This window comes from Neofelis nebulosa, chromosome 9, assembly GCF_028018385.1.
Source record: "Neofelis nebulosa isolate mNeoNeb1 chromosome 9, mNeoNeb1.pri, whole genome shotgun sequence".
In the NCBI taxonomy this organism is placed as follows: domain Eukaryota; kingdom Metazoa; phylum Chordata; class Mammalia; order Carnivora; family Felidae; genus Neofelis; species Neofelis nebulosa.
In genome coordinates, this window is record NC_080790.1 from 136,805,758 (window position 1) to 136,831,450 (window position 25,693).

The window sequence follows — 25,693 nt, forward strand, 5'->3', positions numbered from 1 at the left end:
GGTAGGATTCTAAGAGTACGACTTGGCCCTCGGCCCCAGAAGGCTTGTTATCCAGTACAAAAGAAGGTATAATCATCTCTGGGTTCTGCCAGCAGCCTGATAGGCCACGTGGAGGAGCCTGGGGGACAAAGGACTTCCCAGGAGGGAGCTGTCTGCCTGAGACGCGGGTAGAAGATAACATTGGAGCTGAGCCCAGCCCCAGGACTTTGAGCCTGTGTCCAGGAGCCCCCGGAGTGTCCAGGCATACGCTCTGGGCCACCGTGGCTCCTCACAGGATCTCCAAAGAGGGGAAGACCCCCAAACGCTAGGGACCTTCCAAGGCCTTGGGGCAGAGTGGTCTCTCAGAGGGAGAGACCTACCCACCGTCCCTCCTTCCCCATCGAGGGCGGGGTCAGGCCCAGAGGGCTGGTGTGGCCCGCCGCCGGGTCAGCTGGAACTCGGAAGTGGCCCCCAGGGTCATCATTTCTTCGGCCATCCTCTTGCTCCTTGTTTGGCACCTTAAGTTTATTAACTCTAGCGATGCACTACCTCTCACTCGGCTACTTGTATAGTCGTGTGGTTGGGGAATGGGGAGCACAAACCGCAACGACCTGTTAGTTTGTATTAGTGCACTCGCTTCCTGGACACACGGGTTTTTCTAGAAAGTTTTCCCACGATACCATGTTTGTTCATAACAGCTTCTGTGTAGTTTGCAAGGGAGGTCCATATCTAGATTACCAGACCGTCTCTGGGTTCTTTGGATAAGGAGCTTAGGCGATCCCAAACCAAGGAACTCTTTGGGGCAGATGTGCCGAATGCTTTCTTTTGACCCAGCATATGCAGCTAGCGCCCGGGCCTCCCATAAATACTCCAGAGAGGACCACGATTAGGGGATGGGGTGGAGCGGGAGTGTGAGCTTAAGTCTAAGTGATGTTTCCAACTGGGGCTGGCGTCGTGCTTTAAATAAAAGTATTTTATTTCTAAATAAAAGTATTCTGATCATCTAGGTCTCTCTTTATAGGGCATCTTTTATGACCAAGACTGTCCAGTACCAAAATGAGCTACACAAATTCCTAATCTGGGATACAGCTGGACAAGAACGAGTAAGTTGCCCTTTAATTTACTATGTGTTCTTCTGAGGCCCACAGTAAAGCTCCGACCAAAGTGTCGTTGTCCCCATCGTTCCACGTCACTCAACTTCTCTCCTGCGCACCAGAGACGCATTTATTTCCATTTGCGTGGGCCAGCCTTTTTCTTTTCAATTAGAGCCACAAAGTCCGCTGATGGAGAAAGTGATAATGGGCACTGAGGGCATCTTTATACTTTTTAGTGTCTCGGAGTCAATGCTGACTGACAGGCCTGATAAAATCCCACTCAGAGCACCGTGTGTAATTTGGGGCTCCGTCCTCTAGCAAAGATATAAAAGAATTAGCGGTAGAAAGGGAGAGTTAAGCACATCTCATTTATAGCTGCCTTTTAAAAGCTAAAGAGGGAACTTTACAGCATATAAACTTTGAGGTTTAAGTGAAACGGATGAGCTAACACGGAGCTGAGCAATAGGCAGTTAGTTAATAAACGCCTGACGATAAAATTGTCCGAGATGGTTCTCTGCGTAAGGAAGAGCCTGAACCGGGGGTGGGGCCCGGGCCAGGGCATCCCGTGCAGAGTGGGATTTCCTGAGGCCCACCCGTGGCGGACAGGGGTGGGAAGGCAGGGAAGGGGACAGACACTTCCCTGCTGCCTCGCTTTCCCTCTGGGCTCCGTGTCTGATTTCCCTGTCGGGCCTCTGGCAGCCACCCCATTATTCAGCTGCTGTTTAATTTTGTTTTCAAGCAGTACTATCAAAACAGAACATCTGATGGATGCACGGCGCTATCGGAAGCTCTTAAAAGGGTAGCAGAAGTAACCAGGAGAAATAGTCTGTCGTCACGGTCTTATCTAAGACGCCATAGATACCGCGTGTGCTAACAGATCTGACAAGAGTCGTCACAGACAAATGGAGGAAGGCAAAACAAGCCATTACTGTTGTCCTAGACGTAGACACCGTACATTTGTACAGATTTCACGTCTCGAGTTGGCTCTGTTTGGTTTCTTCTGTCGTTTTCTTGTTTGTTTTTTAACGCTGGATGCCGTGCCCTGCGGCCAATCACTCATCTGAGCTATGTCTGCCTAATCTCCCACTCCCCACTCCTGCTCTGTTTGTGTTGTGCATCTAGAATGGAGCAGGGAAGACAGCTAGACCTTCGCTAACCATCACTCTCCCAGCCTTCACAAGCGTGGCTTCCCGTAGCCTTTGTGAATGTATCTGTAGACACAGCCCTGGCGTCTGTCCCGTTAGCCGAGAACGCCTGTGGCTCTTTGTACCAATAACATATGTACCTTTCACCGAATCCCCAAGTTCCAGTTACCCCCTCCCGTATTTTTGATGATCCAGCAAAACCCTCGTCATAAAGAATCATGCTAGAATATAGATTCCATTATACTTTGAATCAGAGCCTGTCCTAGGATACACCATGATGGATAACATCTCTTTTTTCTAGAACATAAAAAAAGAGTAACAGCGCTTTACGCCTCTCCCTTACCGCTACCATAATAGCAGGTTCTTGGAAGTTTTGTAATTAGCTGGCTCGCCTGCCTCTTGTTGCCCCACTTGTGATTGATTCTGCGGTGGGGGCGGTTGCTCCGGGATGCACGTCTGCCTCCCCCTGACCCGAAGCTGGGGGCTGGCTTAGGGGATGGGCGGCGGGCGGGCGGGCGGACGGGCAGGGCTGGGGAGAGCCGCCCCGTGGAACCCCGTGCCGGGGAGACCGTCGGGAGAGGAACGCCAGCTACGGGGCAGGAGTGACATCCAAGCCAGCCAGGCCGCACGGGGTTTAAGAAAAGCAAAACGTGTGACAGCCGACCACAGACGGTTGAAATGCCGTGAGCCTCCTACGAGACCCGTCCGTGGGCTTGCTCTGACTGCCAGCTTGTCCTGGGCGAGGCCTTTGAGACCTGAGTGTGCCACACTCGGCCAGACTCCGTTTTCGTCACTTCCCCCCAGTTTAACTTTGGGACCAGACTGCTTATGGTCCTCCACCATGCCATGCGGTCCCCTCCCCTTGTCCCTGTGCACTGTTGTTCCCTCGGCTCAGAATACCCTCCCTCCCACTTGAGCCTAGAAAGCTCATATCCAGCCTTCCAAACTCACCTCTGATGTCTCCTCAAGGGGGGCTTTCCTAGCATCCCTGCTCTTCTCAGAGAAGTGACCGCGTTGCCGCCTGCCCCCGTTGCTCACACCCGAGTCTGGAAGTCGCCTTGGACGCGTCCTTCCTCAGCTGCCCTCACATTTTGCTCATTCCGCGTGCCGGGCAGCTGTGTCTTCTGAGTGTACGTCACATACGGTCACCTCCCTCCACCTCTCCTGCCAGCGCTCCGCTCTCAGCCACCTGTGACTCACAGAGGGTCTCTGTGGCCTTTTAACTGGTCCCCTGCTTCCCCCTTCCCAGCCTGCCACCCTGTGTCTCTTCTCCTCACAGGACCTGGAGGGATCTTCTGAAAACAGGAATCAGACGCTACTCTCTTCCTTCAGTGGCTTCCCACTGCTTCTCTCACAATAGCCAAGGCCTAAATGGCAGCCTGCAAAGTCCTGCATGGCCTGCCCTGCCTTCTAGCCCCGGTGCCCCTCCTGGCTCATCCACCCTCTCACCCGCTGAGTTCCAGCCCACTAGCCTCCACTCAGTTCCTCAAATGCCCCAGGGCCCTGGCCTCTCAGGCCTTAGGTACATCCCTCCTTCTACTCTCTTCCTCTGCTCAGAACATGGCCCGCCGGCCCAGCCTGTTAGGCTCGGGTTCAATGACACACCCTAGAGTTTTCCCTAACCCCCCCTGTACCGAAGCAGGACCCCAGTGCGTGCTCCATCACTGCCCCTGTTCATTTTCCTGAGGACCCTCATTACAGGTTGCAGTTAGATGACCTGTCTACTGAACTTGATTGACAAGAGCTGGAACCAGTGTCCTGTTCACTGCCCTGTTCCTGTGGCCTAGCATAGTGCCTGACAAAGCACTGATGATCGTTGGTTGAACCGATCAGTGAAGGAACTCTTCAGAGTATTTCCTTGTGTCCCACACGGTCTTTGATTGCCCCCGTCCACGGGATTGTCGATTTCCTCACTTGTGTCTTCTGTTAGACTGTGAGCTCCTAGTGGGCAGAGACTGTGTCACGTCTGTGCTCTCAGCCCCTGGCACACAGTATTGATGTCAGTGGACTTATGTCATTTGACTGCCAGCCCTATCTTTGCACAGATGAGAAGGACAGATCCTCTGCCTACTGTTACCATGTGAGTATTGCATGCCTCAAATTATAAAGTTCTGGTATTTGCATACGTGTTGTTCAGTTCTCTACAGTAGTAACGTACATCATGGAACCAAAAGGCGTCATAAAATGAGAATCCTTTCTGATGAACCGACCGCTCAGACATCCTCCCCATTGGACCCTCGCATCTGTTGCTGTCTATGGTTTTGGCAGGTGGATTGTCTTTCTGATGGTCCGGTTGCAATCGATTTGCAAATTGATTTCATTACATCAACGAAAGTGATTTTGGAGAACTTCACAAATGTCATGCAAAACCACGGACAGTAGGGATCTTGTTAAATGATGAGGAAAATACCGATAAGGATGATGATATAAGTGTTTCAGAAGATAATGATTTGTGGACCAAAGAGTTGAGCAGCCTAGGAAAAGCTGATGGAGTCCTCAGATACTTTTGTGAAAATTTCCTTTTTATGACAGGATAGGAGAGTCGAGCATGAAATGAAAGACAGACATCGTATTGTGCTAGCATATTGTTTCATCAGGAGAATCACAGGTCCTCAATCAACTTCGATGCAGTGTTCATTCAGGAAACTAGCTCGTGCTTGCGATGATAAACCCAATGTTTTCCCTAACATCACATGAAGTGAAACTTGTTTTCATAATTTAAATTTATTTTCTCAAGAGAGTGCCTTTGTCAGATCTTTGTGTCACTATTTGCTACCCTAAGTGAATTCATTTGAAGTGACCTCCCTCCACCAGTCATCCTTCACTAACAAGGACGTCAGCGGTGGCATGGAGGCAGAGCCAGCAGCACGCACGCAAGCTCCACAGATCCCATAAATACCCCGGAAATGGAGAAACATTTCAGACACTTTTGCCAAGAAAGCTTCTGAACCACAATCTAATAGATGCTGTGTCCAGTCCTTAGGTTTATGACTCGGAATCTTAATGTGGATTCTCCTGATGACCGTTCCCAGAGGTCAGAGCGCCAGGAAGGCACAAAGTCTGTTACTGTCCTGTTTTAAAATCCGGAAAACGTGTAGTAGCTGAGTATCATGCTAGAGCTGGGGTTGACACTGGCTTGTCAACCAATGCAGCCTGCCGCCTGTTTCCAGAAGTAAAGTTTTATTGCTATACAACCGTGCTTTTTTGTTGATGTAGTCCATAGCTGCTTTCAGTAGATTTCTTTAGTAGTAGAGTTGAGTAGCTGTGACAGAGATCAAATGACCCACAAAGCCCAAAATCTTGACTACGTGGTCTTTTCCAGAAAAAGTTTTGCCAACCTTGATCCAGAGACAGATTTGGAGCAGAGATGTGCAGGTGTCCTCTGAGTGTCTTTTTAAACTACCACTTTCTTTCTTTACATCAAAAGGTCATGGAAAGAGTTTCAGTGTCAATAACGGCAGAGTGGCTTATAAGGGACTAACCCTCCCAGAGACAACAACTGTATACAAACTCTGGACAAAACATTAAAAAACGATTCTGAAGGCACTGCCGAAAGTAGTCAGGGACTACAGAAGGGATGGCCACGGTGAGGCTCATGTTTTTTGGAGCTTTTCCCCAGAGGCCACTCTCCAGACCATGCAGCACAAGGTAGCCAGGACTCACACAGAAAGCCCTGGTTTTTAGCTTGTGGTATTTGAGGACAGAGTTTGATGCTGCTAGAGACGCTGGGGAAAAGGGGGCGCAAATCCCAGAAAAGATGGACCCAACAGGGAAGCGACCTCTAAAATCCGCTCATGAATTCCCCTCAAGCCTCCATTTGACCCCCAGTTGCAAATGCACAGCGGAGACGCTAAGGAACCGGACAGAAAAACAACAGCTAGAGCGGTGACAAGGCTGAGCTGAGATTCGGCCCCTGCTCGTCACAGGAGAAGCAGAGTCCGGAGGTGGAGTCCAGTCCTGCCTTATTGGAGAGGAGTGCCAGCACGACACCCTGGGCTTCCGCTGGAACCTCGGAAGGGCCGGGCCTTGCAGGTGAGACCACGTCCCAGACCACAAGTAGGCCCAAGTAGGCCCTCCTTGGCCACGTGTAAAACCAACGTCAGGGCGAGTGTCTGGTATTTTAACACTCTTCAGACGGGCTAATAGAAGCCAGATAGTTTAAATATGTTCAAAGACTTCAAGGAAAAGTAGTCTTACTGACTTAACTACACATGGGGACCCTCGCACAGAAAGGAAACTAAGGATCAGACCGACAGAAATGCTGAAGCTGAAAAGCCGCAGTGCCTACGATAGAAACTCCCCTGCACGGGTGGCAAACAGGTTAGCCAGTCAGCACAGAGAAAGAGCAGGAAATCCGAACACTGTCTCCATACTGCTGGGACAGATCCAGACAACCTGATTTGTGCAACTAGAGACCCAGCAGTGGTGAAGAGACCGGGGAAACAAGGAGAAGATCCTCCCAAGAAAGTTTCCCAGATTTGGCGAAACACATCATCAACTCACAGATCCAGGAAGTTCTGGCAGACCTGTCAGTATGAAGAAACCACAGAGACTGCTGAAAACTGGAGTCAAAGAGGGTCACCTCGAAAGCATCAGGGACAGTAGACACACTGTGCGCAAGGAACAGCAGTGCGCGGGGGGCCCCGGCTTGTCACCAAGACAGCGGTGGCTGGAAGACAGTGGGACAAGGTATCCTGAAAGGGCTGAGAGCAGAAAGATGCCCGTCTGCCAGCATTCTCTCTCAAATATGAAGTCAAAGGAATGACCTTTGTAGACGAACAAGAGCAGAGAAGACTCAGCCGCAGCCCCAGAGAGTCTGCCTGGCCAGACGGACGCACCGCCGGGTGGCAACTCGTCCCCGTGAGAATGGCTGCCGGAAAGGGTGAAGAGGAAAGCCTGTCTTTTGTTTTCTTATTTACTGGCTATGAATGTAAACATCCTAACGTTGGATCGTATGGCTTCTAGTACATGTAGACTTTGAACATTTGACAGCACAGAGACCAATGGGGTTTAAAAAATTAGACTCTTGCAAGGTCCTGATATTTTATGTGAGGTGGCGCATTTTAAACTCTTAAATAGACAGAAAAAAGCGTGTATTATAGTCACAAGAGCACCCACTTAAAAATACAAGAAGGCGTGTGGGGCGCCCGGGTGGCTCAGTCGGTCGAGCGTCCGACTTCGGCTCAGGTCACGATCCCACAGTTCGTGGGTTCGAGCCCCGCGTCGGGCTCTGTGCTGACAGCTCGGAGCCTGGAGCCTGCTTGGGATTCTGTCTCCTTCTCTCTCTGCCCCTCCCCACTTGTGCTCTGTCTCTCAAAAAGAAAGAAATGTAAAAAAAAAAATTTTTTTTTTTTTTTTTTTTTTAAATACAAGAAGGTGTAGCTAAAAGGCTAGTGGGCAAATTAAGATGTTAAAATTGAGTGCTAAAAATAGTGAAAAAAAGAGGGGATGAAAGGAAAAACAAGATTGTGTTTTTAATGAAATAAATCTAAAACAAATAGCAAAATGGGAGACCTTCTAACCAGCACATAGTTCAAGCCTGGTTTTTGATGCAGTCTGATAACGTCTGCCTTTTAAACGGAATATTCAGTTCCTTTACCTTTAATGTACTTACTGATGTAAGAAGATTACCTTCACTGTTAAAACATAGCTTGAAAATAAGAGAATGGAAAAGCCTATTCTGTGTAAATCATAAGCAAAAGGAAATTATTGTGGTTACATCGCCATCAACAAATACCAATGAAATAGACTTGGGGACAAGAGCGATTATCAGGAATAAAGAAGGGGTATGATAAGAGGGACGTTAAAGAACTTTCTGTATTGATAGAAATATTTTATATCTTGCTTGGTGTTTGCATGGATGTATACATACACGTTGGTCGTTTTATCAAAACTTAAGATCTTTTATCTAAGTTAAGATCTTTGCATTTCTCTACATGAATTTTACCCTTACAAATTTAAAAAGAAAACCAAAAACCCAACAACTTTATAAAGGTTGTTGCCAGTATCATACATCAAAAGTGAAAGCTAAGGGACACCTGGGTGGCTCAGTCAGTTGAGCGTCCAACTTCGGTTCAGGTCACGATCCCACAGTTCGTGGGTTCGAGCCCTGAGTTGGGCTCTTGTGCTGATGGCTCAGAGCTTGGAGCCTGCTTCGGACTCTGTGTCTTCCTGTCTCTGTGCCCCTCCCAGGCTCGCTTTGTCTGTGTCTCTCAAAAATAAATGAACATTAAAAAAAATTTTTTTCTCTTAAAAACGAAAGCTAAAATTATATATCCGATAAGGGGTTAATACCCAAAATATTTAAAGAGCTTAACACAGTTCAGCATCCAGAAAACAGCAACAGATAATCTGATTTTAAAATGGGCAGAGGAACTGAATAGACATTTTTCCAAAGAAGACACACAGGTGCTCAACAGACAGATAGAAAGATGCTCGACATCACCAGTCACCAGGGAAACACAAAACCACGAAGAGATACCATCTCAGCTGTCAGAATGGCTAGTCTCTAAAAACACAAGAAACAACAAGTGCTGGTGAGGACGTGGGGAAAAAGGAGCCCTCGTGCCCTGTTGGTGGGAATGCAAACTGGTGCAGCCACTGTGGAAAACAGGGTGGGGCTTTGTCAAACGGTAAAACCAGAACCACCATATGATCCGGTAGTTCCACTACTGAGTGTTTAACCAAAGAAAGTGAAAGCATTAATTCAAAGAGCTATATGTACCCCTTGTTTATGGCAGCGTTATTTACAGTAGCCAAGATATGGAGGCAACCTACGTGTCCGTTGATAGACAGATACAGAGATGTGGTGTGTGTGTGTGTGCGCGCGTGTGTGTATATATATATACACACACACATAACAATAGAATATTTCTCAGCCATTAAAAAAAATGAGATGTTGCCGTCTGCAACAATATGGACAGAGCTAGAGAGTATGATGCTAAGGAAATAAGTCAGAGAAAGACAAATACCATATGATTTCACTTATGTGTGGAATCTGAAAAAAAAAAGCAGAAACAGATCCATAAATACAGAGAACAAACTGGTGATTGCGGGAGAGAAGCAGGGTGGGGAGGTGGGCAAAATGGGTGAAGGGGAGCGGAATGAAGAAGTTACGAGGAGGGCAGGAGCGGCAGGAAAAGTCGATCGGTGGTGCTGTAATTGCGGTGACAGACTGGCAGCCGTCCTGACCGGGGGCACAGCACGACGCATAAACTTGTCGGGTCCCCTGCCGCACACCTGGAACTAGCAGAACGTTGTGCGTCCGCTGTGTGTGACAGCAGCGGACGGATGACCGAATGCACAAAGGGAAGAAGGGACTGGAAAGGGAAGCTAACGCGTCACCCGCTGTGCTGCCTCACCCCGTGGAAGCCAGTCCACGGTCTTTTCCGTCCGGTAACGTAGCTTCCTGCTCCGTAGTGCTTTCTTCCTTACCATCTTTTGTTATTTTCTCGCGCATACGGAACCTGTTTGTTTAGAAATCGTCAGGGTTTCACCCCAGAGGCAGAGATCTTTCTCCCAAAGCGTAGTAGCACTTCATACGCACGGCTGTGCCGTCTGGCGCTCAGCTGGTCGCGTCACCTCATCCTGAAACCGTTCCCGATTCACTCGCTCCCCGATTCGTGCTCACCGACAGCCTGCCAGGCACAGGCTCCGGAGATGAGATGGCACACTGAGCAGACATGCTCTTCCCTCACAGAGCTTGCAGTCAGAGTTTCACTTTCTTGTACGAAACTCAAATTAACTTAAAAGTTTAAAAGCCAAGGGTTAAGCTCATGGGAAAAGAAGTTGCAAAATCTGTAATTCTGCATGTGAATTGTACCGTGTGCCAGATACTCAGCTGTGACGACGGCTCCCACCTGTGTTTGGGGGTCAGCCACCAGAACAGAGAACAGTGGTATCGCGTCAGCCGTAGGTGGGCTCAGCTTTCAAAGTCGGGGTCTACAGCGAAGATCGGCTGTAGGTAAACGTCACGTCCACTGAGCAAGATGCCCAGCAAGCAGCGTCCCGTGTTCCACTTTCCGTCTCTCGCGCTCCTCGGGAGCGGTGGCTGCTGAGGGGGCCCTGCGGTTATCCGGGCCGGGGGGCCGGGGGGTGCGAGGGGTGGGGAGGGGCCGCACAGGACAGTGAGATCCACGGAAACGGAATGAGATTCGCGCCCGCGTTTGGGAACTGCCACGCGCGCAGAGAGATCAGACAAGCAGGCTACAGAGTCCCCCGAGTAGCGAATGCAAACGCGGACGCGTTTCTGTAGTACGATCAGCATTTAGATTACGGGGTTATCTTTACGACACCCAAACGCAGCCGCTTCTCTGGAGAACGATTCACGGCATTATTTTTATCTCCGTGATAGTTTTGCAAGCCAAAGTGTAAAGGACTATTGAACAAATGAATTCGGGGATTATAACACGGAGTTCAATTAAGAAGCCTTTTTAGCTGAAACAGTTGTTTATAGCACCATATTTAATTCCTATAAAACTGTATTCTCAACTATCTTCTGAGAGACATTCAGCGTTACGTTAAAGGTTTTTTGCCTTTGGTAATTACCGGTTCATCTGCTCTAACGCATCACGTCATCTTCTTTGGCTTGAGAGCAAGATTACCTTTTGTGCAGGGATAATGGGCCTAAAAGTCAAATAGAAAACATCTTTAACCCGCTTTCCCAATTTTGTTGTTTCTTCCCCCCCTTCTCCGCAGTTTCGTGCCTTAGCACCCATGTACTACCGAGGGTCGGCTGCAGCTATAATTGTTTATGATATCACAAAAGAAGTAAGACTTTCCATTTTCCTTAGACTGTTCCGAAACCCCTGTTTTGGCTGCTTAGCCCTCCAGCCGCTTTCCTTTCTTGTGTTCCAGGAGACATTTTCAACATTAAAGAACTGGGTGAGGGAGCTCCGGCAGCATGGCCCGCCCAATATTGTGGTTGCCATAGCAGGAAATAAGTGTGATCTTATCGACGTCAGGTAAGTTATTAGAACGGGAGATTACGGTGCTGATTATGTGTTCCTTTTCTTCCTGAGCAATATCCAATATAAGAATCTCGCTTTTATTTTATCTCTGACATTGAAAAATTCCTTTTGGTTCAGTTGAAGTCCTGAAGTTTCCAACAAAAATTAAGAGTTCAGACATTTGGGGGTGATTAGATTACAGAGAGAGAGAGAGAGAGAGACGGGTGTGTGCTCTATTTAAGCACTGGTGACATCATACTTGACGTTATCTGAGGTTAGTCTAGCCCCCACCCCGTTCCCATGACATAGGGTACGTTTCCATGAATAGGGGAAAACATGTATACCTTAAGGAAGGCGCATCTATTGGCAATTTCTCTGGACCACTTCCATGATTCCCAAAGCGAGGACTTTCCTTTGGGGGGTGGGGGGAGGGAAACCCCCCCTTGCCATTCTGTGACCGTTCTATCAGATAGCTGGATTGCTCGTACTGCTGGGTTCTGTTTTGTTTTGTTCTGTGGAACCATATAAGTGGTGTAATCGGGAGGACCATGTTTTCAGGGCTCAGTCACTGGCCGTTCATGACATCCTTTGTCATCACAAATCTGGTTAATTACCGGGTAATTGTTGCCTTCCAGAGAAGTCATGGAGAGAGACGCTAAGGACTACGCCGACTCCATCCACGCGATTTTTGTGGAGACCAGCGCGAAAAACGCAATAAACATAAATGAACTCTTTATAGAAATTAGTGAGTATCTCTGTGCCTTATGGGTTTCCTCTGTGCAGAGCAACCTAATACAGAATTACATGGCTGGGGAGAATTCCCTCCGTACATAGAATAGTCTGGTCTCTGACACTGTTCTCAGTGGCACGGGATTGGAGAATGTAAGCGGCGGCTGGGTTTCAGCTCGTGTTCTCATTGCTGGAGAGCCCCCGCCTGATGACTGCGACCCCTCTCAAAAGAGTGCTGCTGCCGAATAAATAGCGCTCAGGGCCTTGAGGTCCTGGAAGCTGTCGTCTTGCGCTCTGTCTCTCTAAATGTGTTTCAATTAGCCATCCAGAGTCACCGACGATGAACAAAACAATAAAGGGAGGTGAAATTCAAGTGTGACTCCACTGTAAGAAAACCCTCAAAAATTAATACCAGGAGAGTAAAAAGTAAGACCTCCCCTTCCCATCCCTCCCCCTTCCCTTTCCAGAAGTGTTAATATGATGCTGCTAGATGGAAGGAGGCTGCCGCGTACCTTGGGGACCCTCTACAGATTGTATCTGTGTTTATTCATTTCATTCAAATTCATCAAAATATTTATTGAGAACCGTTCCTGGCTCAGGGGAGACGGCGGTGAACAAGACAGGCGTGGCCCTGCTCTCCTGAAGCGCACTTTCTGCTTCAACAGGCAGGCAGCGAGCACAGATATGAGTAAGATCCCTCCCGGTGATCTGCAGTGATGGGAAACGGTAGTGTGGGATGAAGGGAAGGCGTGTCCGCTGGTGGTCAGGGAGGGCCCCCCCGAGGAGGTGAGACTGGACGGGTCAAGCTCTGCAGGGACCTGGGGTTCACGTTAGCCGGACGCGTCAGACTTGCAGGTGACCAGGAGAAGGCTGACAGGGCACGGTGAACTTACTCGTCCAGATCCGTCGACGGTGTGAGGTGAGAGGTCACTGAGGCCGGAAGGGCACTTGGCCATCGTGTAGAGGAGGGAGCGGGGAGCGCAGCACCCAGCACGGCCAGGCAGGGACGGGCCCCCAGCCCTGGGACGCGGAAGCCGCAGACAGCCCCCGCGACCCCGACAGCTGGCGTGTGGGGCCCCGCACCAGCAGGTGGGGTCACACTGGCATGTAGGCCCCTGGCTGCCCAGTTGCTGGGGTGGTTTTTATCTTTATTCTTCGATGGTTTTGGTTGGTTCAGGGTCTGGATTTTATGTGATACGTCCCATTGTTTAGACCGGGCCACCGATTCAAGCGTCGTCCGAGTACCGTGCGAGAGTCCTCGGAGTCCTTTCAGAGTGTTGCCGAGGCCGTCTGCCACCACAGAGGGCCACTGGCCCGCTGATCTCCAGCCCCACATCCAGTCCCTTCACTTCAGCGTTTGAAGTCATGACGTGTAGTGCCTTCCTGGACTGTAAATAGCAGTTACCCAAATACATACTTGAAAGGCAACATGAGGCCAGTCAGGAATTCTTCAGTTCAAGCGGAAACATCCAAGAGTGTGCTGGAGTGAGCGTGCCAGAATCGTTGCCATTTTTTGGGCGTGTTCTTCAGCAGTATTAAAAACAAAGGTAGTGAATGATGCCAACAGTGACAACTCTTAAATAAAAACTAGCACGTACGTGCTCGTTTTCACTGTGAAAAATAAAAAAGTCTATGTTCCCAAAGATCAGAAAAATTTAGAGAGACGTAAATGGAGTTTATTGTTTACCGGGTGTAGTAAAACGCATCAGCGCAGTGCCTGGCATGCGGACTTTTTATTGAAGCAGAATACGCGTCCAGGAGGGCGCTTAGAATTACGGAGCTCAAGGAATTTTCACAGAGTGAGTGTTCTCCTGTAATCAGGACTGAGATCAAGACCCGCCAGCACCCCAGGAGCTCCCGCGTGCCCTTCCTGTCCTTCCTGTCCCCACCCAGGGAACCGCTGTCCTGACCGCTAGCTCTTCAGATTGGTTTTGCCTACTTTTGTACCTTTTTTTTTTTTTTTTTTTTTAAACCTACTGTATTTACTCTTTTGCGTCTGGCTTCTTGAGTTCTACGTTGCATTTGTCAGATCCACCCGGATCGTCGCCGGACTTGCTCTCGTTACCGTAGAGTGTGTGCATGTGCATGTGGAGAAGGGGGTGACATCCACGGTGTAGTCACCCGTTCTGTTGATGGGGGTTTGAGGAGATGTTTGCAGCTCAGAGCTATTGCCGGTGGTAGTGTGAGCGTTCCGCTCCGTGTCCAGGGTGCACCCTCTGTGCACGCTTGTTTGTCGGGTCTCTTTAGACCCAGAAGAACGATCGCTGAGTCGCGGGGTGTGCAGGTGCCCCATAGGAATTTGCTGCCAGACGGTCTCCAAAGCGGTTACACCAGCGGACACTCAGGCTGGTGGCCGCATCCGCTCTGTGGGTCTTGATCTGCAGTTACGACCTGCAGTTGATGACGTTGAGCCCCTTTCTCCATATTTATTTACATTTATGTGAACAGATCTGGATATCCTCTTTTGTGAACCTTTGCCCGTTTTCCTGTTGGGCTACCTGCCTTTTTCTTAACTATGTTTATCACTTACTTTGGATACGAGGCTGTCGTTGATCACGTGTACTGGTGGCTTGACTTTCATTTGTGAAGCGAATGTTTTGGTGAGCTGGGGTTTTTAATATAATATGTTAATATGTAATATATTAGTAATACCTTATATTGTCATATGTGATTATACCTAATATAATATATTATATTATAAACCTTCACATAATCCGGTTTATCCTTATTTCCCTTTACGGTTAGCACTTTCTGGCTCCTGCTTAAGAGATCGTGGTCTGTTCCGAGGTCATGAAGATGTTCTCCTCTGCTTTCTTCTAAGACTGTTTCAGAGGTGTCAGCACCAGCTGCGTTTCCACGATCCGTCTGTTGGAAACGTGTAACAAGAAGCTTCAGTAAAGCTTGTAAATAAATTTGCAGTTTATTCACAGCCGTGTCTACAGGCGTCTGAATAGTCGCTGTAGGACGCTCTGGGGGACACTTTCCAGTGTAGACACCGTGTCACGTATTACCCACCTGAATTTGCGGGCCGCTCAGCCTGCTGGAGGCTCCAGGCTTGGCGACCAAGGCCCCGAGAGCGGCAGGTTCCACCTCAGCCTCGTTCGTGCAGAAAGATGCCCGTATCCATTCATTCCACGCTTTCAAAATACCTCCGTTCCCGGTAGTGTGCTCAACAGACCCCAGAAACAAAGACGGAGAGACAGGACCTTTTGCCTTGCACAGCGTAGGGTCTGATTCAAGGAACATAGTTCCGTAAGCAAATAAGTAACGTGCTTCTGGCTCCTGACTGACTTTAGGGTCGGAGGTGTTGGAGAGAGCTGGGAAGTGGGAGGGCCTCAGGAAGGCCTCCGTGCACGGACGCAACTCTTGCGTTCCCGTCTGGGTAGGTGGATGGCGATTTAAGGTTGCTCCCGAAATTGACATTATGCTTCACGGAGCAGTAAAGTGAAACCTGTTCATTCTCATGCGTTGTTGGTAGGAGGATAAAGTGGCACAGCCTCTTCAGAGAGCAATTTGGTGGCATCTGTCCAAATTTAAAGTGCACGTCCTTCTTGCATTTGTGCTAGATAGACGCTGGGAATGTGGTGTAGGTGTCAGATGAATACCCAGGGGCAGAAGAGCGTGACCCGGTTCTTCCCCTCCTGTTAATTTATCTTCCGCGTCGGTTCACAGAGATCTTCTTTACGCTGTTGTTAATACCATCACAGTGTGGGAAACAAACTAAATATCCATCGACAGGGGAGGGGTTAAATAAATTCCGGTGCCTCCATGCAGTGCAGTAGCTCGGAGCCGTGAAAAACTGTGGTGTGCTAGAACAGCCCCCAGAATACGTTCAGCGGAAGCAGCAACGTGGACGACCGCGCACGTGGCTGCCCCTCTCGGGGCCGAAGGAGGGGGACAGCTAGAGGCGTGGGTGCATACCTGTCTGTGGACGGGTGGCTCTGCCCCGAGGCAGAGGGACAGCATGTTCCGATGGTGGAATTTTGTGTACCGGGGTGCGTACGTTCCCTGCTTATTAAAACGTTTGTCAACATGTGATTTCTTTCTGATTAAAAACGGTTTTGCCAAATGCAACGTTGATATCCTCGTGTGGACCCCTGCACAGAAACGGGGCATGAGTGGAAAAACCGCGGTCATCTGATAAAAGTCTGAACCTTAGTTAGTTAGTTAGATGTGCCAGCATGGGATTCTTCATCGTCACAAGCGGTCCGTGGGAATGGGAGATGTTAACACACCCCGGGTGAAGGACGTGCGACAGCTGTCTACGATTATCTTTGCAGCTTTTCTATAAATCGAAAATTGAAAATCTGTGAAATCCTTTTTACTTTAGTGAAACCTGTCGAGCTGCGTGTGCACAATCGTTGCGTCTGGGAACCAACCGATTGGAAAATTAAAGCTCGTTCCCTTCCCTCCTCTCCTCTCTGTCTAGGTCGAAGAATTCCGTCCGCCGACGCCAGCCCACCGTCTGGCGGGAAGGGCTTCAAGCTCCGGAGACAGCCTTCCGAGCCGCAGCGAAGCTGCTGCTGACCGAGCCTCGGCCTCCGGACTGCGTGATGATGAAGTAGGTGGTCCAGAGAGTTAACAGGAGGGCTGGGGGCCCTGCTGGCAGGTTTCGCCTCGCCGGTTTAGGGTCTTCTGTGCAAAAAGGATTCAGAGAAACTGGCCAGTTCCGCTTCCTCTTTGGAGACTGCAGCAGTACCATTTCAGTCTGCGGACCTCCATCCCGTAGAGTCTGCTGTGCAAAGGAAGGGACCGTATCACTTGACCTTGCGGAAAAGGAACGCGTGATTGTATGGATGGCAGGATCAAACTGCTGAGTAGTTTTGTAATCAAGGTTTTATGTAACATTCGTAAAGGGAAAATTAGCACCTTTGTGGTTCTCGAGGGAAAAAAGACCTTGTGGAGATTGTAATTTCCTTGGCGTCCCGTTACCGCCGCTACGGGGAGTCGCAGCGTTTAAGATGTGGTAGGTGACGGTAAGCGGAGGGATGGCAATTATCGTATGAAGCTAGATAGAGTGGGTTGTTTATAGGCCCGATGGAAGTGACTCCATAACCCCCCCCCCCCCCCATCTCAAAAGCACTTTTCCTTGAAGACTTTAGCCCGAGACGCATCCAGCAAATCAATACAGTCCCAACAGGTGCACGGCTCACCCGAGGCTGGCATTCCGGCCTTGTCCTGTATGTGTCACAAAATACATTACTGGCACCTTTTTAAATACGCTCTCGCGGTCAAGATGGCGGTGGCGGAGAAGGTGCCTGGAATGAACCAAACTGCGTACGTTGGAACTGACTAGCGGTGGTTTTAAAAAGAGGAAGAAGAGAGAGCGCAAAGCGGTGTAAACGGTGGGGAAGCCAGTTCTCTGTTGCTCAGCATATGTAAAGTTGTAGTCTATATTTATGAGACCGTTGCTTAAAGATTATAAATTATGTAAATACATGAATAAACTCTATGTTTCCTCCAGCACTCCATTTAGTCTTGCACCCCGTGTCTTCGTGTGCCCGCCCGCTTTTCAGCCCGTCCACAGGAGCCTCTGAAGCACGTTCGTGTCGTGCGAGGGCACAGAGCAGCTTGGCTCTCAGCCTTTAAAGATGTCTCTGCCTCACCTTCCACGCACCCCTCCCTTCCACACCCCATCTGGAAATCACAATAAAGACATGTGCCACTCTGACAAGCCTGACTAGCCCTTCCTAGCCTGGGGGTAAAAGACTAAGCTCCACGTTCCCGTCATTTCACCTGGTCTGGGCGATCAGTTTCTTGTAGCATTTACAGCGACCCCAGACAAGTGTTTTAAGGGAGCTTTCCTTGTTAACAATCCAGCTTATCTTTCTGTTTCCTTTATTCCCCTGCCTCTGTTAGTGGTTAACACTCTTTCCCTCAGGGAGCCTAATGAGGTTTTTAATATAATCTAAAAATAAAGCACTGAAGTGAAGTTGGTGACAATTTGCTCCTGGTCTAATTTGGCACCCTTCCAACCTGAGTATTGTAAGGGAAGGAAATTTACAAGATTAAATAGGAAATGAAACAGCTTGAATTGCAAACTAAATTGTGTTTTCAGAGCTATCCTTAAACTGAACAGTTGAAACTTTTAAAAATAATTGTCATTTCCCTGTGCTCCCCCCCCCCCCACTTGATAGGGGTAGATTTTAATGGGAAAATTATAATGCAGATTAAGTAAAAAACGATTCCCTCTTCCCTGGTGGATATCTTAAGCATTTGAAATTATTTATTCTCTTCCTGAAATCATATGGAAGGAATGTGGCTAGGGAAAATTCTAACGTTGTGTTTAAAATACGTGTGGACTCTGCCCTCCCAGCCTCTTGCTGCCTTCCCACCGTGCAGTTAGCTCTGAGAGAAAAACACACGGTTCTAAGTGTGGGCTCCTAACACCTGAAGTGGGTGGGCAGGGGACGGTGAACTTTATTTCCTATATATCCAGATGGGGCAGGACATCTGGCCCACACCCTGGTATGTCCCTGACATCCCCACTGCTGGGCCTCTCTCTCCGCGAAGGCCAACAAAATAGAAACAAAGGTTGCTTGACTCCTAACTTTGAGGCGATGCACGCGTGGCCCTTTTTTGGCTTGTTCCGCCAAAAGATGCTGCAAGTCTGTGACCTGCACATTTTTTTCCTCCAGACCTGTCGGTGATTTCACGGTGCCTGGGTGCGCAGGGGAAGGCGGTCCCGTGCCTCTTACCGGCGAGGCGCTGGGAGGCGCCCCTCCCTGTTGTGCCCTTGGCTGCATGCGGCCCAAAGAGGGCCAGCTTCTCAGCCCCCCACAGCTGCTTTCTCTTCATGACATCTCATGCGCCTCCCCGTTGTCGAGGGCATTTCTGTCGAGTTGCAGCCACGCGTTTTATCCAGAGAATGGATGATGGTGGGGTGCCCAAGTGGCTCAGTCGGTTAGGCTCCTGACTCTTGATTTCGGCTCGCGTCACGATCTCACAGTTCGTGGGTTCGAGCCCCGCGTCGGGCTCCATGCTGACAGTGCCTCCTTCCTTCCTCCTCGTTTCCATCAGACCATCTCGGGAAGGGACGAGACCCTGCTCCTCCCGTGGTTGTCACCTTCCTGCTCAGCAGCAGATTCTTATCTGAGATCCGTGTGGTCCATACCCCATGAAAACAGGGGGGAAATGTTTCCGTTTGTTTTGTTTGCTTGTGTGATACAAAAGAGGAATATTAGGGGCAGAAGCGGTGTTTTGTTTTGAACACACTTTGGATTAACGACCTGACCAAGCAATGATCTGATACACATTTGGTACATTCTCTGTTGTTCTGCCTTAGGAGGAAAAAAACTAGATTTCAGAGGAATTGAGACACAGCCCATCTCTAAAAATCTTCTTTTTGGTTCCCTTCTGACAAAGGGCCATTTGAAAAAACTTTGGGGACTGGAAGGAGAAAAAGCACTAATTAGCTGCAAGTGTATATCGATTCCTCTCAGAGAAATTGAAATGAGCTCTTTTGCAGGTGTCCAGTCCCAGGAACCATCGGTCTCCAGAACTCTCCTTTCACACAAGTGTTTTTCTGATTCTATGATAACTAATTAGCCATCATTTGGTGATTAAAAGAACATAAAGTAAGAGTATGATTAAGTGTCCTTCATTTTAAACTCTCTGTAAGAAGTGATTAGGGAGAAGTACCTATTGGAAGCCCTTCTGGTTCCAAATGAAACCTCCATCACCTGCTTTTCAGCCGCAGGCAGCCCGAGTGCCACGCACAGCAACTGAAAGATTTAGTTCTTTTAAAATAACACACCTCCTTGTTGCCCATCTATGATTTTGTTTGAAGCGGACGCTTCCCGTATCTGGAGGATCGAGCCGTTTGTATTAGAGGCTTGACCTCCCCCCGGCCCCCCCCCCCCCTTTGCGTGGGCTGGTGCCCTTCTCGAGGTGATCGATTCTCATTATTTTTCAATATATTAAAAAGGGAAAGAAGACCACATTTAATCTGAGAACTTCTAAGTCTTGTATTTTCTTTTTCTCTGTTCTCAAGAAGGAAAACAGGTCTAGGAGACCTTCTAAATTAAACTCTGGGAGATAAAGTAACGCAAATGTCCTTTAGGTAGCTTGCATGGCTTTCCTGGAGATGTCAGACCGAAATATCTGTACTTTCACGGCACTGTGTTCAAACGGCCAGGTCGGATTCAGGTTACACGGCACTAGTTGGCAAGTTAGCCTCAGAGCTTGGAAAGCCATTTGTTCATGGTCGTAGGCACCTGTTACCTTCTGCGGGTGAGATGCTAAAGATCTATAAACTCTTGTAAGCGTTTTTTTTTTCCCCTCGTTTGTTTCCGGTTGGGTTTGTTTTTTTTTTTTTTTCTTCTTTCCTTTTTTTTTTCTTTTTTTTCCAGAGCACACTGAGAACATGCTTCACGGCCCCTTGGTCATATAAGATATAGGAGCCCGGTATGTTATACATGACAAATGGGCCCTCACACATTCACGTCTTTGCAAGAACCGGTATGAGTACTGAGAGAAGCCTTTCCTTCTGGGGAAAAGTTACTGAAAGCCCTCGGATATCTACTAGGCACCTGCTTTAGAAGGTTGTGGCGGGGCGGGGGGGGGACAGCCCACAAACTCAGGCTGGCTCTCTCCTCTTTTTTTTTTTTTTTTATGTTTATTTATTTTTGAGAGAGAGAGAGACAGAGCGTGAGCAGAAGAGAGGGAGACACAGAATCCAAAGCAGATTCCAGGCTCCGAGCTGTCGTCAAAGAGCCCGCGCGACACGGGGCTCGAACCCACGAACCGTGAAATCATGACCTGAGCCCAAGTCGGACGCTCAACCGATTGAGCCACCCAGGCGCCCCTGGCTCTCGGCTCTAAACTCTGTAGTCTGTAAATGTTCCTCCCACCTCCATAATGATGCAAGTTAAAGGCAGCCATAAGCTAGATGGTGTGAGCTTGTGGGAAATCTCCCTCATTTAAATTTGTTTCAAGGGGACTAGGAGCACGACTTGTGTTTGCTCTTTGACTTCAGGAGTCCCTCTACCTCTTAACGGTTCCAGTGTGTTTTAAAGGAAGCAATGGAAGGGACCTTTAAGGAGCCAGCTATTACTGTGTACCTGCCTTCAGTTAGCTTGGTACATCAAAAGTTCAATAGCGACGCAAGGTAATGTTTAGGAGACTTATTTTAACCCCTGTGGTGCTATTATAAAAAACAGTCCAAGCAACAGATTTATCCGAGAGCTACGCATTATACTGCGTAGTTTTAGAAAAGGGGCGTGGGGTGGAAATTCAGCTGAGGAGTGGAAGAAACGACCTCTGCCAGTTCTCCTGGACAGCAGAGTTACTTGTCTTGACTTCCAGGAATAGAAATCCAGGCAATTTGATGATCTGATTTGCAAAAAAAACATTAACGGCATTCTGGGGGCATTCGTCCTGTTTTGTGTGCAAATGAAAGTCTCTAAAATATTAGAAGGGTGTTACATTTTCCAGGAGCCTCTACTTTTTCAATCTAAGAGAATGATAAGAGAGACCTCATGCGATGAAGTTTCATTAGACGTAATGAAGAAAGTAAATAAATAAAACAGAATCCCCATATTTCTCCGTCTGTCCTTCAGAATTCTCTGAGTATATAGGAAAATGATTTACTTTCCAAATCTAGAAGGACTTCCAGTCGGCATAGATCAACTTTAATTTGATGGTCTGCACCATCAGAAATAACTAATATCTGTGTTCTTTCCTTTTAGAGTGTAATCAATTACAGATGCTAGAATATTTTTGGCTTCAAAACAAAAGGGCCCCGAAGTTTAATAAAAAGCAAAATCTTAACCCTTCCATCTTCTCCTTTTATTGCATTGAATATTTTAGATGGTGAGATGAGGACGTGTCATCAGTGGACACTGGAATTAAAACCATGGAGTCTGGGGGCGCCTGGGTGGCGCAGTCGGTTAAGCGTCCGACTGCAGCCAGGTCACGATCTCGCGGTCCGCGAGTTCGAGCCCCGCGTCGGGCTCTGGGCTGACGGCTCGGAGCCTGGAGCCTGCTTCCGATTCTGTGTCTCCCTCTCTCTCTGCCCCTCCCCCGTTCATGCTCTGTCTCTCTCTGTCCCAAAAATAAATAAAAAACGTTGAAAAAAAAAAAATTAAAAAAAAAAAAAAAACAAAAAACCATGGAGTCTGAACAGACTTAACAACAGCAAAAGTGTCTATTGCTAGTTCATTTTCAAATGTGTATGGTGCCCCGTACCTCATCCACATGCTTCATAAATGAAACAGACAAAATTCGGGGTGGCTTTCCATGCACGGGAACCCAAGGGCCCAGAATTCAGCTCATGAACGGGAGAGGTAGTAATGATTTTTTTGAAAAAGCCCTCTTTAACTGGCAGTCTTGAACTGCAGGTCTTCGTGTTCCCCTTAATCACGCAGCGGAAACAAAACATGCTGGTCTTCATGCCACTTCTTGATTCAGGAACTTGTCCTGGTTTCTGGAAGCGAATTGTTTAAGGCAGCGGTTTGAAGGAGCTCTGTCCAAACAGCATACTGTGCACAAGGCCGGTCATCTTCCCGCGGAACCGAAATTGTCCAGGAAACTCGCGCATCCTGTGTCGGGTTGTAGAAAAGCGGAGCCCGCCTCCTTCGCCAGGGCGAGTCCGAGCCCACCGGCTCCCCAGGCTGGCCGCGTGGCAGGCGGCACACCCACCCCCACTCTGGAACGCTGTTGGGCGGGCATTTCGCCCTGGGGCCTCGTTCTAGTACCATTTGGGCTTGATCACGTTTCTCATCGAATTTGTGCTTGGACGGTCCGTTTTAGCCCCTGAAACATTTTGAAAACAAGGCTGAAGTTTGTGTGCCCCTGCTGACTTCGCATATGAGGTTATTACGCAGTTGATGGAACTTTGTGTTCGGGCGGGCCACGCACGTGATGTCGGGGTGCCTGGTCGATTGGGCACAGGCGGTGGAGTTATCGGCAGGTGGCCAGTCAGAGCAACTGACGGGTGGCTCCATGTTTAAACCATTTGTTGTCTTGTGTAGACAGAGCTGTATTGCCCCGGAAAAGATTTTTCTTTTTTTACTCTCCTCCAGCTCAGTCTTCCCATCATTTCGCTTGATGAGTCATTCACATAATTGTCAATCATGCCTCTGACCTTCTTAAGAATTGATGTCTTGCCTTCTCTGTGATCGAAACAGACTTCTTGCCTTACTTCTCTTCTTCTCACTTGGCGGTGGGCTCTCCCTTAAGGACGCAGGGCACTGGCCGCCTCCTTAGTGCATGTGGCGCCCTTCCCGGGGCTGCCTGGCAGTGGGCTGCGCCCGCCACGTCCAGCGAGCGCTGGTGGAAATCGCGAAGGCTGGATAATTCTAGGTGAGGGGCTCCCATGCTTCCAGAGAGGGGATGGGCAGCACCGGCGGACGGTGGCAACACGACTGAGTGGCAGGATGGGTTTTAGAGTCGGTGATGAGATAGTTGGTCAGAACGCTGCATAATTTGTGACAGGGCGTTTGGGAAAGCGTGTGGAAACACACGTCTAAAGTCTTGAAGAGAAACAGCTGTGGAGATGAGCCTCGACTTTTAAAAACGAACAAAAAAATAAACAAATAGAAGCTATGCTGTCGTACCAGCAACTCTCATTTCTCCTAAGAATGTCATGCCTTTTCAAGACCCGATGCAAGGAGTAAGATATTTGTGCCTTTCTATACTAGCATCTATTATGAAAACACACACACACACACACACACACACACAATTAAGTTGCTTGCAGCTTAGACTGCTTTGTAGCACTATAAACAGCCTGCATTTATAGCCGTGGCTTCACCGCATGACACATCGCTTGATTGCCCGTGATGGAATACTGTCGGGGGGATGGCCAAGCTCGTACGGACGTCGAAGACTTTATTTTTGCAGTGTATACCTTGGGCTGGACCTAAGTCTACATGTGAACCGTATGATGTCTGTATCGTTTGTAGACGCTGACAAAAGAAAACCAGATCTTTTGATTTTTTTCTTGTTGTTGTAAGATTTTTCTTTCTCTACGTAACGCTGGTAGAAGGTAGTTTGTGAGCAGTGGTAGGTTTGGCATACTTTTATTGAACTGTATTGCTTTAGCTTGAGTATTCTGTAATCAACTTTTATAGCGCGTAACATGCTAAATCACTCCAAAGTTTGTTGCGTTGTAAGAAGGGTGTAAACATTTTGTTAATAAAATGCTGTGTTTACAAATACGTGTATTTGCCTTTCAAATGGTTTGGTCTCTCTTTGTGGCAGTACTGAGCACGTGCCTTTCTTAGCCACATACCCTGAAACGGTTTGAAAACTCTTTTGGAAAAGTGCCCAGGCTTTGCCAGCCGCCGCCGCCCCCCCCCCCGCCCCCCCCCCCCCCCCCCCCCCCCCCCCCCCGGCTGGTGAGCAGCAAGGCGGTTGTGTCACTGCTCCAGCCTCCCGGCCCCCTGCGGCGCCCTCTCCGTGCCCTTGCTCCTTGACCTTCCTCACTGAAGGTGGAAGTGAGGCCGGGGCAGGGCTTCTGGGGCCACACTCGCATCTGCTAAGTGAGGAAGCGCTTCGCACCATCCCCCGTCCTCCGCGGGGTCTCATCCAAGGTGCCGTTCCGTTCTGGCCTCGGCTGGAACCCTGGAGTCCCTCGGTGCCCTTCTTTGCCTACACGAGTGCAGCCCCACCTGCTCCTTCTCTTTTCCACGTCCCTCGCACAGAAGTACCTTTGTCCACCCGCTACGATTGTGTAGACCGCACTGACGGGTTCAGTGCGGGCACCAGAGAGGACTCTAGACGGACAGACCTGGGTTTGAGTCTCAGCCAGCCCCTTTCTAGGCTGTGGGGCCCTGGAGAAAGCTCTCAACCTCTCTGAGTTCCGTTCCCTTCATCTGTAAAACGGGAAGCTGATACTTGGGGACGATACCTACGGGGCTGGCGTTCAGCGCAGCATTAACAGAGAGTAAGCACTCTTCGTATAATCTGCTGTGTTTTTTTTTAAATATATTTGACCCTACAACTTTTTTTTAAATTGTTTATTTTTAAGAAAGAGAGCATGGGGGAGGGACAGGGAGAAAGGGGGACAGAGGATCCGAAGTAGGCTCCGCACTGACAGCAGAGAGCCCGACGCGGGGCTCAAACTCACGAACCACCAGATCACGACCTCAGCCAAAGGCAGACGCTCGACCGGACTGAGCCACCCGGGCCCCCCTAATTTGTTTTTAAAAGCCGTCTCCCTGGCCATCTTTATCTGATTCACTTTAAAAAACTATTTGTCATTAGCTTGTTGGTTTTTTTGCGTTTTGTTCTGAAGTAGAACATGTACAGAAAATGCCATAAATACTGGGGAAGCCTCGTTACATTTTCACAAAGGAGACACCCTCGTAACCACTGCTCAGATCGAAAAGCACATCATCCATAACCCAGAAGGCCCCACGTGTGCCTCCTTCCAGTCGCTATCCTGTTTTCTAACATTGCAGGTCACTTTGGCCTGGTTTTGAACTTCATGCGCACACCTGCGGTTCCGGTCTGGCTTTCATTCAACACGGCGTGTACCGCTCACGTTTGTTCTCACAGCTGCATACTCCGGTCGTGTGAGCAAACTGCCGATCGATCCATTCTGCGCTTCCGGGTGCTGGATCGTTTCAGATGTTTGCCGTTCTGAGCGTTGCACAACAAACGTCCTTACACATGTCTTTGGCGTCTTCTTAAAAAAAGAAGAAGAAATGTTTTAAAAAGTGAACCAAAAAATGGGAGGAAATATTGGCTACGTATACAGAAGAATGGATTACTATCTTTAGTTTTCTAAGAGTGTCTATAAAGCAAAAAGAACGCCCCTCAAAAAAGGAAATGATCCACATTTGAAAACCCC

At 48.8% G+C, this 25,693-nt stretch overlaps 1 protein-coding gene across 3 annotated transcripts in view; it reads left to right on the forward strand.

Moving 5' to 3' along the window:
- The window catches only part of RAB22A (RAB22A, member RAS oncogene family), a 55,286-nt gene extending 33,525 nt beyond the window's left edge, over window positions 1-21,761 (forward strand). The window contains exons 3-8 of one of the 3 annotated variants that reach the window (XM_058686070.1): window positions 1,001-1,082; window positions 10,916-10,987; window positions 11,075-11,181; window positions 11,802-11,911; window positions 16,325-16,456; window positions 21,706-21,761. In XM_058686070.1, the coding sequence (XP_058542053.1) occupies window positions 1,001-1,082; window positions 10,916-10,987; window positions 11,075-11,181; window positions 11,802-11,911; window positions 16,325-16,422 (469 nt within the window). In that variant the 3' untranslated portion in view covers window positions 16,423-16,456; window positions 21,706-21,761. Of the gene's footprint in view, window positions 1-1,000; window positions 1,083-10,915; window positions 10,988-11,074; window positions 11,182-11,801; window positions 11,912-16,324; window positions 19,208-21,705 lie in introns of those variants that run through there. The other 2 variants (XM_058686069.1, XM_058686071.1) reach the window with 2 other exon arrangements.
- The last annotated feature ends 3,932 nt before the right edge of the window (window positions 21,762-25,693 follow it).